Source organism: Alligator mississippiensis, chromosome 1 (genome assembly GCF_030867095.1).
Source record: "Alligator mississippiensis isolate rAllMis1 chromosome 1, rAllMis1, whole genome shotgun sequence".
In the NCBI taxonomy this organism is placed as follows: Eukaryota; Metazoa; Chordata; order Crocodylia; family Alligatoridae; genus Alligator; species Alligator mississippiensis.
Genome location: NC_081824.1, coordinates 296,620,122 through 296,637,351, shown reverse-complemented (window position 1 = coordinate 296,637,351; position 17,230 = coordinate 296,620,122). Strand labels below are relative to the sequence as shown.

Below are 17,230 nucleotides of genomic sequence, written 5' to 3'. Positions count from 1 at the left end.
CTCACATGCAGAAAAAAGGCTTGATGAGGGAGGTATAATAGAGTCTACAGATATCTTTTATTAGACCAACTTGGAGGTGGGGTGATGTTTCTAGCCAGCTTTCAGATAACGTAGTATTCTTTTTCAAGCTAAATGGAGTGCAGAGGGGGGATGAAGGAGATGTAGCCTGAAGTTGGGCAGAAGGGTAGGGATGCACCTTTATAAAAGGTTCGGTACAATAGGCATAAAACAAAACTCTGAAAAAGAGGCCCCTTACTTTTTTCAGTTAAATGCAGGGTTGCTTGTAATGGGGTGTCAGAACTGATTGGAGACAAATATGTTTCATTAGATGATTCCTTTCAACTGAGCAAATGTTGTATTAATGTCAGAAGTCCAATCCACTTCAGCAGGGCTAACTTCAGGGTTTGAGCTGAGCTTAGCTGAGATTTAAAGAAATTTAAAGAATCCAATTTAAAGAAAAAAATAGATCCGTTTTTGTAAATGTGACGGTTGTGGCAGATTCTTTGTCTCTTTAGACTTTAGACATTCTTCATGTGTCTGCGTGTGCATGGGATGTAGGTTCTGAGTTGTCACATTTATGTTCCTTGTCTTCAGCCATTTCAAAAAATCCATATTTATGGCAGTTATATTTCAGGGTATGAACATTTTATATTTAAGTTTTTACTTCTGCTCTTTGGATGCAACATTTGTGTTAGCAAGGTAGGTAGTTGCATAGATTGCAGGTAAATATTTAAGGCTTGTCTTCCAATGAGCTCTGTAGATGTTTTTCTTCTTAGTATTTCTTATGGAATCTGAGCTAAAGAGTTTGTTTTCATTTTACTGTTAAACTCACATTCAGTGAATTTCTTCTAACAAGACTTGTATTGGTATTTAAAATGATATGAGGATGTCCCTTTTCTGAATAACAGTTTTCTCATCTGAGTGACTTCAGATGTCTTTCCATCCCTTCAGAAGGCTTGTGAAATAGTTCTTCAAGCAATGATGAAAAGACTCATTATACTGAGTCTCCTGAGTAGTATTTAGCAGTCTGGCATGATTTGGCTGGTTATGCTAACATATGTTCAAGTATGCTTAGTTGTACAATAGGGTTGATTAACTGACTTTTTATTATTTTCTGATGATCAAATTTTTCATTTTGGGTCAAAAATTGCAAATGTGTTATGGTTTAAGTTGGATGTTTACAACATTGGATTTTTTTAAAAACGACTTCTATTCATTTGTCACAAATCTTTTAAATTATGGTAAATGAAAGATTGTTTTTAAAATGAAGCTAATTGGTTTCGTTGTGTTCTGATTGTACTCGATTTTTATTAACTAAAATGATATGCAAACATAATTTTCAGCTTGATGCAAGTGTCTCTCACAGGTTCTTAGTGGTTCCGTCTTCTGGCTTTAAACATTGTATAGGTTTTCTACTTTACTAGAAGTTATTTTTAAAGTACAGGAAAAATACTGTATTAAACCTTTAAAAAATATTTCTAGGAATACTTCAGTTTTGGGCATAATTTAAGTTGGCTTTGTCCTTTTTAAATATAGAAGTCAAGCTCAGGGTTTTGTTTTCAGTAGGTATAATTCAGTCCTTTTGTACCTATTAACTATATATCAGTGTATATGTGGGTGTTGCCATTATTTCACTTATTCTGGCTGATAAGTTCACTCCATAACTGAGGTTTTTATTTTTATTTTTTAAATCTATTCAGGGGACTAAGTTTAGACTGTTGGCCAGTAAACTTGGTTACACAGGAACTCTGGCTTGAATACCTGACTGTTATGCAAATACTTGTCTTTGCAGCATCATAAGTGGCATAGTTTTGCAATTAATGTTTGGAGAGAATACGAAGAGTAAAATGCACATGAACTTTTGGTTGAGAGATGTGATGTACATGCATATTGTGTTCTGATTTAACTGCATCTGAGAATCATTCATGCTAAATGACACAAAGGGACTGTGCATTGTGTCAATGCAAGCTTTTTGCTATTTTAGTTCAGGGGGAATAGGATTGGTGTGACCTTACATTGGTTCTTTGAAGAATCCAGTGGTCTCTTGAGAGAAGCAGTATAGATGACTCTAAGCCTGTCAAGATGCAATAGTTTTTCAGTTTGTGCAGTGCTTGTTTAACAGAGCTACTGTTATACATTCTTCTTACTCTTGACTGCAGTATAATTTTCTGTGATACGTAATAGACCAAAGGACCAAGTGCAGGTGCAGTAGCTTTTTTTGGTGGGATGTTGCTTAAATTGGTTCAAGAGAATGACCATGGAAACTAAACCACTAACACGTGTATGCATAGGAAGCAAATAATGCTACCACTTTCACCCAGATTAAAAGCAACTCTTTGGGAAAATTATTTTCTGCAAAGAAGATATTGAATAGATGATGGTACTCAAAGACACATGAATACACCTGATTTTGTTGTGGCGAGATGTTGGTTTCTTCTTTACTATGGCATTTAGTGGGGAGTTCATTACTCTAGCAATTAGTGTGTAAATACATTGCTTAATAAAATCTGTTCAAAATTTGAGGTACTTTATTTTAAATCTACAAACTGAAGTTGTGCAATCATCTGTTCTACATATGCTGTGTATTTGTTTTAAACTTAACTTTCTATCAGGTCTTATCCAACAAACATGTGGCTCCAGATCATTTGTTGCAAATTTGCAAGCGTATTGGCCCTATACTGGATAAAGAGATTCCACCCAGCATTTCGAGAGTGAATTCCCTACTTGGGGCAGGGAGGCAGTCATTGCTACGTACGGCAAAAGGTATGGTTTGGCTAAATACTTATATCTGTGCAATACATTTTTAAAAATCTGAGTGCCTTTTCTCAGGATGCAGATAATTTGTCTTTAACCCACTGCTCCCTTCTCAGAAACCTTTTGAACCTATGAAGACTAGCATGTTGTGGTGCTATTTCAGATTGAGTTGGGAGGGTGAATTTTAAATATTCAAGTTCCCTGATTAAAGAATTATCTTTTTAGGAGTTTCCTTTTATTTAGACAAGGAATGCTACTTCTTGATTTCATCTCTAGAAATAGGTCTGAGAAATGGCTATTCAAGAGAATTCCTTTAAGTTTTTACAGGTCAAAACTTAGAGTTTAACACCACATACAACACAGTAGGCAGGCAGCGCAAATCTTTATCGTCAGTGTTCATCCTACATTTTCAAATTCTTTTCCTAGTTCCTGATTGAGAAAGGGTACAGTTTGCTGAAGCTCAGTGGATTGTATCTATGTCTTTACACAGGGTATGTTCATGTCATTTTTTACAAGCATTTGAATTTTAGGTGTGTGTGTACCTGTTCTTGGTCACATCAGTGATTGCTACAGCTTTTCTTGCCTATACTTAGCTAGTGTCATGGCCATTTTGTTCATTGATAAACTTTGTAGATGTGATCCATGCCTTTTGTTATTTCAGAATCTCCATTGAGGTATGCAAGGCACTTATTTTAAGAAATGTGCTTGCTGTTTCAGTTTCTGAGCAGATTTAGGGTGTATCTAAAGGGTAGTTTGCTTGTGTCAGATGATGAATGTTTAAATGTTGAATAATGGTTATTTTTATTAGAATCTAGCAACTTGCTTTCCCTGTGGGAAAGTCTCCATGTACACAGTAGCCCCACTTTTTTATGTTAGTCTTCACAAACTGGGAAGGACAAGAACACAAAGCCCTAACGTGTGGTGCTGTACTCCTGTTGCCTTTAGTGCTTTGAGTGACCCTGGCCTAAACTCCAGCAGAAAATACTTCATGTTTCTAACTTCCAGGTTAGGATGCTCTGCATTCTCAGAACAGAGGGTTCAGTTGAGACTTTGTCTCTGTTTCTTCAGAAGATAATTTCTTTGGCAGAAGGGACTCAGATCAGCCATATAGTAAGGACAGCTTGCCCTGACCAAGGTTTCTGAGGCCTGGAACACATCTACTGATACAGTGTGGATTTATGGGCAAGGCAGGAAAAACCTTCCTGATGCTCAGAATACAATGTTCTCGCATGAAAAGCCTTTGCAGTTTGTTAGCGTGCTATGACACTTCTGTCATCGATAATCTAGGTATCTTTCTTCCATGTCAGTTGTTGGAGGGCTCGTATAAACAATCATGAGCTCTGAGAATAAGTTGGCAAGAGAGCCATTTTTGCTAGTGGATAGGAAAAAAATTATAAAGTTCAAACAATTTTTTTATAGGAATAACCTTATTTGAAACAGTAGCTTCTCTTGGAGTTTTCTGGAAACGTTCTTCTTCATTAACCTTCATAGACTTATCAGAAGAGGACTTAGCAGTTGTGCAGTGTAACTTTGAGTTGTAGCAGGTAATGATGATAAGTGTGGTGTGGATAAAATTTCAGTCTTTAGCTTCCAGCTCCTCCCTCAAACCAGATCAAAAGAATGACTAGGTGTATTAGAAGCAAGGATTTTTTGACTGCTTTTATTTGACCAACTTTAATCTGAGGAAGGCACCTTGATGCCCAAAACTTGTCCAGTGGTTCTCCCAGCTACATACAATGGGTCCAGCAGAAGGTGTGACAAAAAAATCCATACGCTTTCTGGACCATTACCCACTTCATCCCTACTACAACATAGATGTTTGAGTTGAGCTGGCCATGTTGGCGATTTAGCCTTATGGGTCACTATGAATAAAATCCTGAGTTACATCTGAAGCATTCTCATGGATGCAAATGATGAATCGCTGAATGTCAGCAACCTGCAACACTACCTTTCTTGTACAAGCTTCTGTAGTTATTCTGGGACCTTGCTGTGCATTAAGGCATTCTGTATCTAAATGCCAGCCCCATTTTTACTTTTCTCAGAGTTCACAAGATAATGTGGTATTGATTAGTTTGCTTTTTGAATGAGAAAGCAGATTGGGGTCAATCAAAATAAAATACTGTAACACTACCTTGTTGTTGTTCCTCTGGTTCTTCATACCAACCAGGCCAGAACTAGTCAAGCAGTACTATTCTGTTCATTGTTTGTGATGAATGCAAAGGCTTTGGTTTTGACTCTTAATTGTGTATGGTTGATGCTACTTGAGTACCAACCTTGCATCAGTTGGCAAGAGCTTCATATTCTTTAAATAGAGCTTTCCTGTTTGTGCATACCATCTTAATTTTTAAGCAACATTGAAAAGATATTCTATATTATGAACTTGACAAGTTACACAATAAAGAAAGTAATAGATCTCCATTAATTGGAATTCAAACTTTCAGCAGTTTCAGCATGAGGCATGTGAAGTAGCTTTTCATAATAAAGCTTCTCCTTTTCCTGTGCTAACACTTGTCTGTTTGTGAAAAGTTTCACAATGCTTTAAAAAAAAGCCTTAGGCAGAAAACAAACCTATACAACTTTATACTTTCCCAGTATTTTCAGGTAAACTAAAGGTAGAATGGATATGTTTGTACCAGCTATAATGATAGTTGTTTAATTGTATTCTCAAACTGTTAATGGAAAGCTTGCAGTGTTCTCTTTGAGATTCTAGATTCTTTCAATTCTTATTTAGTATTATATTTTAATACTGTAGGCTTTACACCCTTTGACAGACTCATAATTATTGTTGCTAAATTTTATTAAAGGATTACAAAACAATGGCATATTTGGCTTTCCCAAAGTGCAGTGCTACTCTGCTTTCATGTACAACTGATATTTTATTTTAAAGATTGTAGAAATACTGCTTGGAAGGGCTCTGCCTTTGCGGCTTTGCATAGAGGAAGACCTCCTGAAATGCCTGTAAACTATGGGACTCCACCAAACCTTGGTAAGTAGATTGTGCTGCTTTTTGCAGTAATGTACAGTATAAGTATGGAAACTGCATTTAAGAGTTAGCTTTGGGAGTTTCCTTGCAGAATTTTCAGATTACTTCAGTGAAGTCTCATAAGCACAGAAGTCCACCTATGTAGAATTCATTATATGAGTAAGATGTTAGTTTCTTTGTGAAGACTTTTTTGCCTACAAAAAATAAACAATACTAAAATAAATGTGCTTATGGTGTCTGCAAATCAGTGGTCTTTGGCAGCACACTTAATTTTATGAAAGTACATCGCAAAATACAAGATAGAAGATACTATCTTTTTTTGTAGTGTTTTTTTTTTTTTTTTTTTAATTGGAACAAAATTAAAACTTGTCCCATTTCTAAATAATACTACTCAGAAAAAGCTCAACAAGCTCAGGAACACTTATGAAACTGTTTGTACAAGCCAGAGTGTCACTTCCTTATTCCAGTAATCTACTGACTGTAAAAGTAAGATTTGGCTCCCTGCATGAGATCTGGTTTTATAATTATCTGTGCCTCCTAGAAATAATTTTTTAACTTGGTTGTTCAGAGAGTGAAATTTTCATTCTTCTGCTTTCCCCTGTTAATCTATCCATGGTGTTTCTCTTCTAGTGGAAGTGCATCGTGCAAAACAAATGACCGGATATGCAAAGTTTAATACTTCATTTCCAGGAAGTATGTATCAGCACATAAAGATACACAGGCGGATTCTAGGCCATCTCTCTGCAGTTTACTGTGTTGCATTTGATAGGACTGGACACAGAATATTTACTGTGAGTTGATGCTTTTAATGCAGAGCTTCTGGAATTAATGCAGGGAAAAGAACACTTTATATGCTTAGTATTTATCCCTGAAATGTTAAGACTACTGAGTTTAAACGTGCAGCTGATCTGCTCTTTCACAACATTTAAGTAAATTTAGGCATAATTTTGGAGCTGGAATTTTTGTACTCTGAGCATTATTAATAATTAGGTACTGATATCTTTCATTTATATGGTCGTCTTTGGATTTGCATGTTTCTTAATAAAATGGTTGAGGGTAAGTCTGTTGCTATGGAAACAGTTTCTACCTAGTTGCTGTGGCTTTGGGGATTTGGTGGTTTTGGGGAATTGGTGGTGATAAAGGAAGTTAAATGGGAACATCACACATTTTTCTGCCCCCTCAAATATGTTTTTCCCCCCCTTCTTTTTTTGTTATACTTTGATTGTCTAATACAAGATTCTGTAAGCTACAGATGCATCAAAACCATGTTTACACATTTTATATAATTTTCCACTTAAAAAATGACCAAATGCTGATTCCACAAACAGTGTTTAACAGAAGAAAATCTGGACTGCCAGACTTTTGAAAGAGCTTGGTTACTTCTTACCAAAAGGAAACACAGTATTTTAGACATTTGAATTTATACCAAACTTGGTCACCCTTTCTCTTTAGGGCTCGGATGACTGCTTGGTGAAGATATGGTCAACACACAATGGCCGGTTACTTGCCACTCTACGAGGCCATTCGGCAGAGATTTCTGATATGGCTGTTAACTATGAAAACACTATGATTGCAGCTGGAAGTTGTGATAAAATGATCAGGGTGTGGTGTCTGAGAACTTGTGCACCAGTGGCTGTTCTGCAGGGACACACAGGGTCCATTACATCTTTACAGGTATGTGTCTAGTAAATGGGTGTTCTTCTTTCTTTTTTAACAGTTCTGTTGCCAGCATCTAGTAGTTCACAAATGTTAAAGAAAGTATGAATACTACACTGACAGCATAAACTATAAATCAAGTAGTTTATAAAAACATGTCTGCAATCTTCAGGGTAAATAGAAGGAAACGTTCTGACTTGGCAATAACTTTATTTTGCTCTTCAAGAATTCATGGTTTTAGATAAAATTGGTGTCTTTGTCAGATATGAATAAATGGAAAGCAGAGTTGAAATAGCAGCAAATTTTACTGTTCATTTTTTCTAGTGGTAAAGAATAAAATTTGGGAGTCAGATGATTTTTTTTCTTCTCTCATTTGTCTAATATACATCTGACCACCCCAAAATTTGCTGTAACCCCCTCATAGCCCCCCGCTCCCAGCGGTACCACCACCTGCTCCATGCCCCGCCTGGGCAGCTCAGGCTCTGTGGGAAACAGCCCCAGCTCCAGCCTGGCCCAGATCTGGGGGCATGTGCCGTCCCAGATGAGTGACTGGGAGCTGGCAGACTAGCTGCGCATGGTGGTGAGAGCCACCTCCGCCTCCCACCACGCCCCCCAGATGTGCTGCAGCTTCGTCCCTGGCTTGCCCTCCCCAACTGGGCAATGGTTGTCCCTGCCTCCCTCCCTCCCCCACAGTGGGGCCTTGATCTGCACGTGCCCCTTCTCCTACCACATCAGACTTACCTGTTGCAGGCAGTGTATTGGATCAGTATTGGCCGATACGCCTCCTTAAATACCAGCTATCAATATCAGCCTCAAAAATCCCTGTTGGTGCACCCCTAAATTAAACTTCTCCAGAGAGGTGGCTGAAGGACAGTGGCATCCCATAGCCACTGCCACTTCCAGCTTTTCTTCTGTTTGCATCTGTGAGATGTCTGTCCAGGCAGGACTGCACACCTTTGAGGCTTCCAACCAGGTCCTAGTTTGGTGCTGTGTAGACTGCAGTTTGCAGGTTCCTTCCAGTGTCAGCCAGGAGAGGGAGTGCCTGCGGTGAGTGGTGCCTTCTGGTGGTGTCCCCCGGAGAAGGCAAGAGAGCTACAGGAAGAGGTAGCAAAGCTCTGAAGCATCTTCTGCCATGAGGACGTCATTGATTCCAGCTGGAAGAAACTTCTAGGACTCTCGTAGGAGGATTGCCACAGGCAGTTGTAGAAAAGGAAGAGGGCATGGACTCCCAGGAAGGTGGAAGTTTGTGACCTCTGGGCGCAAAAGGAAGTAGTCATCCCCACCTGCAGCAGTTTACCTGGAGAAGAGATATCAAGTGCTAGCCTGTAAGACAGCTATGGAGTGCTAACAACAGAGGTGGAGGAGTGTATTCCATTCAGCCCTCAGTGAAAGAACAGGTTAAGAACTATTTAGAAAAGCCAGACATGTAAAAATCTGGGGGGCCAGATGCAATGCATCCAAGGGTGCTGAGGGAGTTGGTTGATGGAATTGCAGAGCTGCTGGCCATTATCTTTGAAATTTGTGGCTTTTGGGGGAGGTCCTGGATGGTTGGAAAAGAGCTGTTATAGTGCCTATCTTTAAGAAAGGGAAGGAGGATCTAGGGAACTGCAGACCAGTCAGCCTCACTTCAGGCCTCAGAAAAATCATGGAGCAGGTCCTCAAGGAATCCATTTCTAAGCACTTGGAGAAGAAATTGATCAGGAACAGTCAGCTTGGATTCACCAAGGGCAAGTCATGTCTGACCAACCTGATTGCCTTCTACAATGAGAACTGGCTCTGTGGTTGTGAGGAAATCAGTGGACATGATATGTCAACTTTAGCAAGGCTGTTGATACTGTCTCCCACAGCATTCTTACAAGCAAGCTAAGGAAGAAAGTTTGAGTTGAATGAAGGACCCATATGCAAGGTGTATGGAAAGCTGGCTGGATCATTCTACTCAATGGGTAGTGATCAATGGCTGGAGTCTAATTGGCAACTACTATCAAGTGGAGTGCCCCAGGGGTTGGTCCTGGGGCTGGTTTTGTTCAATATCTTTGTTAACAATCTGGAAGATGGGATGGATTGCACCCTCAGAAAGTTTACAGATGACACCAAGCTGTGGGGAGTAGTAGACAGCCTGGAGGATAGGGCTAGGATTCAGAGTGACCTAGACAAATGGAAGGACCGGGCCAAAAGAAATCTTGTGAGGTTCAGCAATGACAAATGTGAAGTCCTGCACTTAAGGCAGAAGAATCCCATGCACCAGGACAGGCTTGGGACCAACTGGCTAAGTAAGTAGCAACTCTGTAGAAAAGGACCTAGGGGTTACAGTAGACAGTAAGCTGGATATGAGTCAACAGTGTGCCCTTGTTGTGAAGAAGGATAACAGCATGCTGGGCTGCATTACTGCAGCATTGCTATCGGATTGAGGGAAGTACTGTAATTATTCTGCTGTATTCTGCACTGGTGTGGCCACATCTGAAGTACTGTTTAGTTTTGGGCTCTCCACTATAGAAAGATGTGGACAAGTTGGAGAGAGTCCAGCAGAGGACATTGACAGTGGTTCGGGGGCTGGGGCATATGACTTGTGGAGAGAGGTTGAGGGAAGTGAGTTTATTTAGTTTGGAGAAGAGAACTCTGAGAGGCAATTTAATAGCATCCTTCAACTACCTGAAGGCTGATTCCAGTGAAGAAGGAGCTAGACTGTTCTCTGTGGTAGCAGATGCCAGAACAAGGAGCAATAGTCTTGAGTTGCAGCAAGGGAGGTTTAGGGTGGATATTAGGAAAATCTTTCTCACTAGGAAGATGGTGAAGCACTGGAACAGGTTACCTAGAGAGGTGGTGGAAGCTCCATCCTTGGAGGTTTTTAAGGCCTGGCTAGACAAAGCTTTGGCTGGGATGATCTAGGTGGACTAGATGACCTCCTGAGGTCCCTTCCAACCCTAACTTTCCATTATTCTATGATCTCCAGCTTGTTAACTGGCAATGTAACTATTCATGATTTGGGTTGATGGTTTGTGTTTTAAGAAAATGTTTTGCAGTGTATATTGTATAAGTATATTGTAAGATTTTCTGATGTGGAAGAGTGTCTGATCTTTTTTCTCAGTTAAGCATTCGAACATAGCAAATTGCAAAAAACATGTTTGAAAGTTTCAGCCAGCTAGCTTGGTGTAAGGAGAAGCACCCAGTCAGCCTTATGAGGCTATCAGAAATTGCAAAACTCAATTTAAAACGATTTGAAGGTTTTAGGCTAATTAAAATGAGATACTTTGGGTAAAAAGCCATTTGTGTCAAAATGCACAAAGCAAAGAAGACTTTCATTTAGCTGTAGTACTTAAAGTGATGATAGGATGCAGTAGTATTATCTTAGGTACTTCATGGTAAAGTACTTTTCCTACTTCCTAGTTAGGGAACCAAATCTGTGAGAATTATACTTTAAACCTAGAGCTGGTAGCACTATTAATTCCTTTGAAGAAGTAAATTTAATTAATATTTTTAGTATTTGGACACTGATCACTTTTACTTAGCTTTTGTATTACTTTTCAATTGTTGAAGTAATTTACTCATCAAATAAAACTTTAGTGAGCTTTGCCTGGTTCAGGGAATTGTGGGTGAGGTTGAAAGGTCACATTTACCTGTCACTTTAATTAATCTTACAAGTTTGTTCAAACTCTGTAGCTTTAGCATAACTAAGTTGTTGCAACAAATTTGAATGCTATTGGCATATTTGCAAAAGTCAGAATTCTCAGACTTGTGTACCAAATTTTTAAGTGCCTAAATCTATAGGTAGGGTTATAATGAAAGTTGACTTAGTTTTTGACATGCTGAGCAATTCTGGCTCCCAGTAAAATCAATGGTAGAACAGTTTTGGCCTCACTTGAAAGAGCACCTGAAGGCAATCCATAAAGACAGTGAATTGCACTCATTTCAGAATAGCTACGTTAATATCAAAAGTGCAAAACAATGAAGTTCCTTTTTGGGGGATGGAGCAACATTTCTTTACCCACCTTGTTAATCATTACTTGAGTTACTTCTTGTCACTTACTGTTGTTAAGCATTGCCTTCCTCTTTGCTTTAACAGTAGGAGTAGACTAATGAGTGTTTCTCTCATTTCTTGTATACAAATAAGGATGTTGTAAGCATTTCAGGGTTTATTAGGCTTTTCAAAGAACTGCTGCTTTGGTTTTAAAACCAACAGTTTTTATATTCTCTGTCACTATAAAGTTTTCTAAAACAGTTTCAAAATTTAAATTTAATCTGACAGTTTCTTAAAGAAAAGCTTTCTGTATTTGCAATAATATTTCAAAAACTCAGATTTTTCTTGGCACAAGAGTCAATGTGTCTGTCTCATTTGGTGAGTAAAAATGCACAGGAATATCTTGTATTTCACATTCTGCCTTATTTAAATCTTGTAACTCCACCTTCAGCAAATCCATCAGCTTGTTACTAAGCAGCAGAATCACTTTATTTGACACCAGTGCTAGTAGGCTTGTTTTATAGGGCTGGGGAGTGGTAGATTGGCTTCTTGCCACACCCTCTTTGGATTTAAAAAAAAAAAAGTTCTCTTGATTGCATTCTGTTTTCAAGATCTCTGCTGTTGAGGTTCCTCTTTACTCCTAGAGTCTTTATGCTGCTTGCAAATCATTCTTTACCAAAATATTTACTTATAACTGTTAATGTACAGAGTATGAGTAGGCTAGTGGATTTGCTGAGTGACTGTAACTACAATTGTATTGAACTTTTCTTGTTGACTATAGGAGAACTTAATGTTGGTGCTGCTTCTGCAGCGCAGTTTTGAATTATGGGCTTTTGTGTTGGGAGAAGAGTTCAAGAAAGTGTTAACCATTATATGTCCTGTGTAGTTCTTAAAGAAGTAGCCACCTGCATAATACTTGCTCAGTATCTTTAAAGAAAAGAAATACTAACCTGAAAACTTGCACGTATAGAACACATATCTTCTTATATGGTTAGATGGTACTAGCTTAAATACTAGTGTGTGACCTACTTAGAAAAAGAAGTTTTAGCAGGTGTGTGTCTAGTGAAAACTGCCTTCTGCTTGTTTTTAGTACGTTTTGTTTTCTATCTAAATCATTTCTCTGAAAAGCTTTCAGTGAACAAACTTGGTTAGTTCAGATGATTTCTTTTAAGCAGAAAAACATCATGCACTTGTTCTTCAAAATATAGTTATGACAGGAACATAGGCAAACCTAATTTTTAAAAATATTTTGATTCAAACCTTATTTCAAGATCTATAGTTTTTGTCTTACTTGTCAAAAAATTAATTTCAGCTGTTTCTGTAATTCAGGAATTTAGAATTATTCAAAGTTTTAAGTTAACCTTTTACAAGTTCACATTTTTTTTCTTACTGCAAAATGATTTTAAATTGGGGAAATTAATCTAAAATGTAAAAGCTTGCAAATTAACATTTGTGTATGGCTTTAATTATAGTTTAGTCCAATGGCCAAAGGCTCTGTGCGATACATGGTCTCTACCGGTGCAGATGGAACAGTTTGCTTTTGGCAATGGGATATGGATTCCATGAAATTCAAGTACGTATCTGAGTTACAAACTATCTTTTCAAATACTCTGTCTTCTGATAAACTGTAGTAGATGTCTGGAGTGGGGTGGGGGAGCTGGAAATTGGCTTGTCCAATGAGAGAGAGTGTGCCCAAAGTTTGGTTGCCTGTGTACACACAGTTATTTACACACAGAAAAACCTAATGCATGGCACAGAATAGCCCACAGAATGTTTTAAAGTGCCATTACAAACTACATTTTTTACAAAACAATGTTTAATTGTTCTAAAGAATAAATAACTATTCTCGTACTTGAGCAAAAATGCATATGGGACAGAAAATGGCTCAATTTGTGTTGCAATTAGTATAATAGTATTAGTATAAACAGTATAATATTAACTTGTGTTCATTTTTTGAGTTACAAAACCCTGTTGTTTTGGGGATGGTTTGTATTCATCTGAAACTTGTGTATAATATACAGTAAAAGTTTAAAAACCTTCAGGAAATGATCATATAATGTTAAGTTTTGACATTCTTTTTTTTCTGTCAGTGCTATTCCTAGTACTGAATAAGTATCTATGATAGTTAATACTGTTTCATGTAATGTTCAGAATAATGCAGATACTAACATCTGGAAGTTTCCACATTAAACATATATTGTAATACGTCTGCAAAAAAGGGTTGTAGTTACTATTATTTATTTAAGTCATATTTGTGGAATTGCAGAGGTGTTTGGTGGCCCAGTTTGGTCGAAGAAACTTTTTTCTGTTGAATTCCAAGTTCAATTTTTGGTTTGCTCCCAAGTTGAGTTTGTATAGCTAATAATTTAAAAAAAAAAAAAAGACCCTTTATATACAGGTAATACATATACTTTCTCCTGAAAAGTGCTTGTTTGTTTGTTGTTAAACAGCACTTGTTTGAGGAGTCATCAGGATGGTAAACATGGACATTTACAAGTGTGTTAGGTTTATGGAGTTTTTCCTTAAGTAACAGAGAATGGACATTACTGACTCCTTTGCAATATTAGCTTTTTCTCTCTCTCAGGTTGCTTGCACTAGTGTCTGCCCTCATGAGAGATTCTAGTACATGCTTTGTGGGCAACTTTGCATCATTTACTGAGCAGATCAACCTTCTTAAGCAATAATAATGTCAATTTTAAAAGCTCAGTTGATTTCACCCCATAACTTCATGGAGCTTTACAGTGGCCTATCTCCAGGTGCCAGTGGATTGTTGTAGTGTAACGCAGCAGCATAGTACTTACTGGAGTGTGCAAACCCATCTTCTTGAAGTGTGGGGTGTCCTCTTGTACTCGCTTGTTCAGGATTTTGTGTGTAAAACCATAAATGGTTAGATATTTAAAAGAATCATGCATAATGATGATGTGCTTGCATGGGAACAAAGAACTTGCTGTAAATTGCTAGCATACATCATGATAAATACTTGAATGTATGTGTGTTCGCACGTGTTTTTTAAAACTTATATTTAAAGTTCTTAAGTTTTTCATGCTATGTTCTGATTTGTGTTAAGTAAGACTTATTTTCTTTTTAAAGCAATCGGCCAGTGAAGTTCACAGAGAAACCTAGACCTGGAGTGCAGATGCTTTGTTCTTCGTTCAGTGTGGGTAAGTTGTGTGTTTGTTGAAGTTTGTTATTTGGATATCTTTCTCTTAACTTACAGATAGTTTAAATCAACAGCAACTTTTCTACACTTGTAATAGAGTATATGGTTCTTCTAATACTCCAGAATCCAATACAGTGATCCATAGGATTTTCTCTTACTCGTCCTACAAAATCTTATCTTTTGAGTGACAGAATCTTGGAAAGAATGCACTTTTTGATTTAAGCCAAGATGTCACAACTGAGCCTTGCAGTCGCTTCTGTCTCTTTCATGCTGAAAGCATCATCCGCCTTCCCAGTGGATGAAGGAGCATATAATTCTAAATAAAGCATAGAATAGTACTTACATGCCCCAAATTCACATTTCTAATCTAGAGAAGTACACCAATCTTTACAGTAAATATGTTCAGCCATATATTTGTGATGAATCACCTCAACAATACATGGTTAATACAAGGTATTACAATGGGTATGAACAGATGTCCATCTCTAGTGGTGGAAATTTCTCAGATCTGGAAGGGAGTGCAGGACAAGGAGTAGAAGGCAGAGCAGTAAGATCAGGGTGTGAGATTTCTTCCCATTGAAAATCTCTCTGGGAGAAGGAGCAGTACAGATGTTCAGTCTGCAGCTTTCCTTTCTCTTGCTCCCCACACCTTCCCCTGGCTGACGTGAATCACATTCTGGAGGAGATGTGGGGATCAGTGTTTGCTCTACTCCTCTCATTGCCAGGGACTGGAAAGGTGGAGTGGAGTGGTGGGGAAAGAATCCCTGTATCTTACCTGGGCCTGGAGGGAGGAGAGGGAGCAGCAGAGCAATGCCTGCTGCCCATTCACCAGACCAAGGCACACTCTAGTCTAGGAGAGGGGCAGGAAGCAGTAGATGGCTCTTTGTCCCCTCTCTTCCTGGTGTGTGGGAGGGGCAGGAGCAGTGGGACAGTGCACCCAACACCATGCTTCTGATTTGTGGGAAAGCTCAGAGAGCAGTGGCAGCTCAACTCTTCCATAATCAGGACTTGAACTGTGGGGAAATGCCCCCATCTTCCCCAGACTTGAGTCCTCCACTCTATAGAAGGCACAGGGAAAGCTACTGCTCAACTTCTCAGTGATCGGGAGGAGTGAAGCATATAGGCACTTGTTTTACTGAGAGAACCTCCCTTGTGTGAGATCTTTTAGTGTCAACCTGGAAAATCTTTCTCCTGGAGGAGCCAGATTTCCTCTGGGAGAAATGAAACAAACATTTGTATGCTCCAAGTTTCTCCTGAGAGCACAGCAATTCTGGTAGAAATGCAGTGCCTGTATATGGCCAATGTCTGTCCTATTTTCTTCCTCACCCTGCTGACAGGGGAATAAGCTACTTGTGGGTGCCAGCTGAAAGTGGGTAGGTTGGCCAGAAGGAGAGCCCTTTAGTATTTAAAGACAGTTGGACACTGAGAGGCATAATGAGAGAGGTGGCTGTTAGTGACATCTCTGGGTAGTGCCTGAACTGACTTTTCAGAGCTGTGTGCGCGCATTCTGATGCGTTATGAGTATATGTAGTGTGAAACTGATCAGGTACTTGGTACAGATAAACAGATTGCATTCTGTCTGGCTTCAGATTAGTATTTCTCTGAAACTGATCTATCTACTGCAGGGCTTTAAAATGACTACTGTTTGAGAAAGGGGCATCATTCACCTTTGGGATATCTAATGTACAACATGATTAGGAGCCATACAGTCACATGACATAATGGAGTGGCAGCTAGCCTTTTTTGCAGGCATGCCACAGATTAACTCTGCACTCTAAGTGTTGCTCTCATCTCCTTTCTCTGCCCCATCTGCTACTCTGCTTTCTGCTCCCTATGCTATTTGTCACTGAGCTGCCTGTCCCTCCCTGGTCTGCCATATGCCACATGCAGAAGCAGCCTGTGACACCTGTGGTGCAAGTTGGCCATCTGTGACCTAAGGTCTTGTGGGGTTTTTTTACAGTACACTTTTCAGTTTTTAGTGATGGGTAAATCCTTTGGAAATGGAAGCAGTGGGATGAAAAATGTGCTATCACTGAACTTTTTGTTTTTTTGTTTTGTTTTATTACTCGTTTGGGGCTAGATTCAGGCATTCAAAAAGCCTGAGATGAAATCTAAGTTGCCTGGTTTTCTGTAAGTGGTATAGTTTAGATTGGTAGCAAATAAAACACACATTCCTCCTTTAGTGGGGTGGGGCATGGGAAGGCAAGTCTTAGATAGGGTTCTGCCATTTTTAAAACAGCCTGTATGCCGAACTTCTCTTCTATTATAGGTATAGACTGGGTTTGTGTGCGAACTTATGGTAAGGCTATAGACCAGTTTCCAGTCACTTGTACCAGTAAAAGTGTAATGTCTGTACCTAGCTTCAGCTTTTAAAATATTTTTTTCTTGACCTTATTATGTTTAGTTATTTCCTGAGAGGAATAGTCTGTGTAACTCTTCTGGACTACGGAGATGTCTTTATCCTCTCTAAAATAGTAGGCAAGGTCGGTGGCCAACTTGTTCTAAAAAATCTCCGTATTTAGCACTCTCTTTAATCTTTCACATAGTAAAATTGAATATTTTTTTCTTTTTCATATTAAGCTTCAAAGAGTGTATATGGGGGGGGGGGTGGATAAAATGTTTATCCCACATTTGTGCAGTAGCAGGCGACCAACATCTCTGACAAGTTTCTTATCTACTGCATTCTAGAAATGTATCCTGCTATTTTTAACAAATGAAAATA

General features: G+C 38.7%; 1 protein-coding gene across 1 annotated transcript in view; it reads left to right on the top strand.

The window, feature by feature from the left end:
• Positions 1-17,230, top strand: part of BRWD1 (bromodomain and WD repeat domain containing 1) — a 97,276-nt gene that overhangs the window by 1,122 nt on the left and 78,924 nt on the right. The window contains 6 exon segments of the mRNA XM_059720745.1: positions 2,613-2,763; positions 5,642-5,740; positions 6,368-6,528; positions 7,190-7,411; positions 12,821-12,921; positions 14,439-14,509. Of these exon segments, the coding sequence (XP_059576728.1) occupies positions 2,613-2,763; positions 5,642-5,740; positions 6,368-6,528; positions 7,190-7,411; positions 12,821-12,921; positions 14,439-14,509 (805 nt within the window).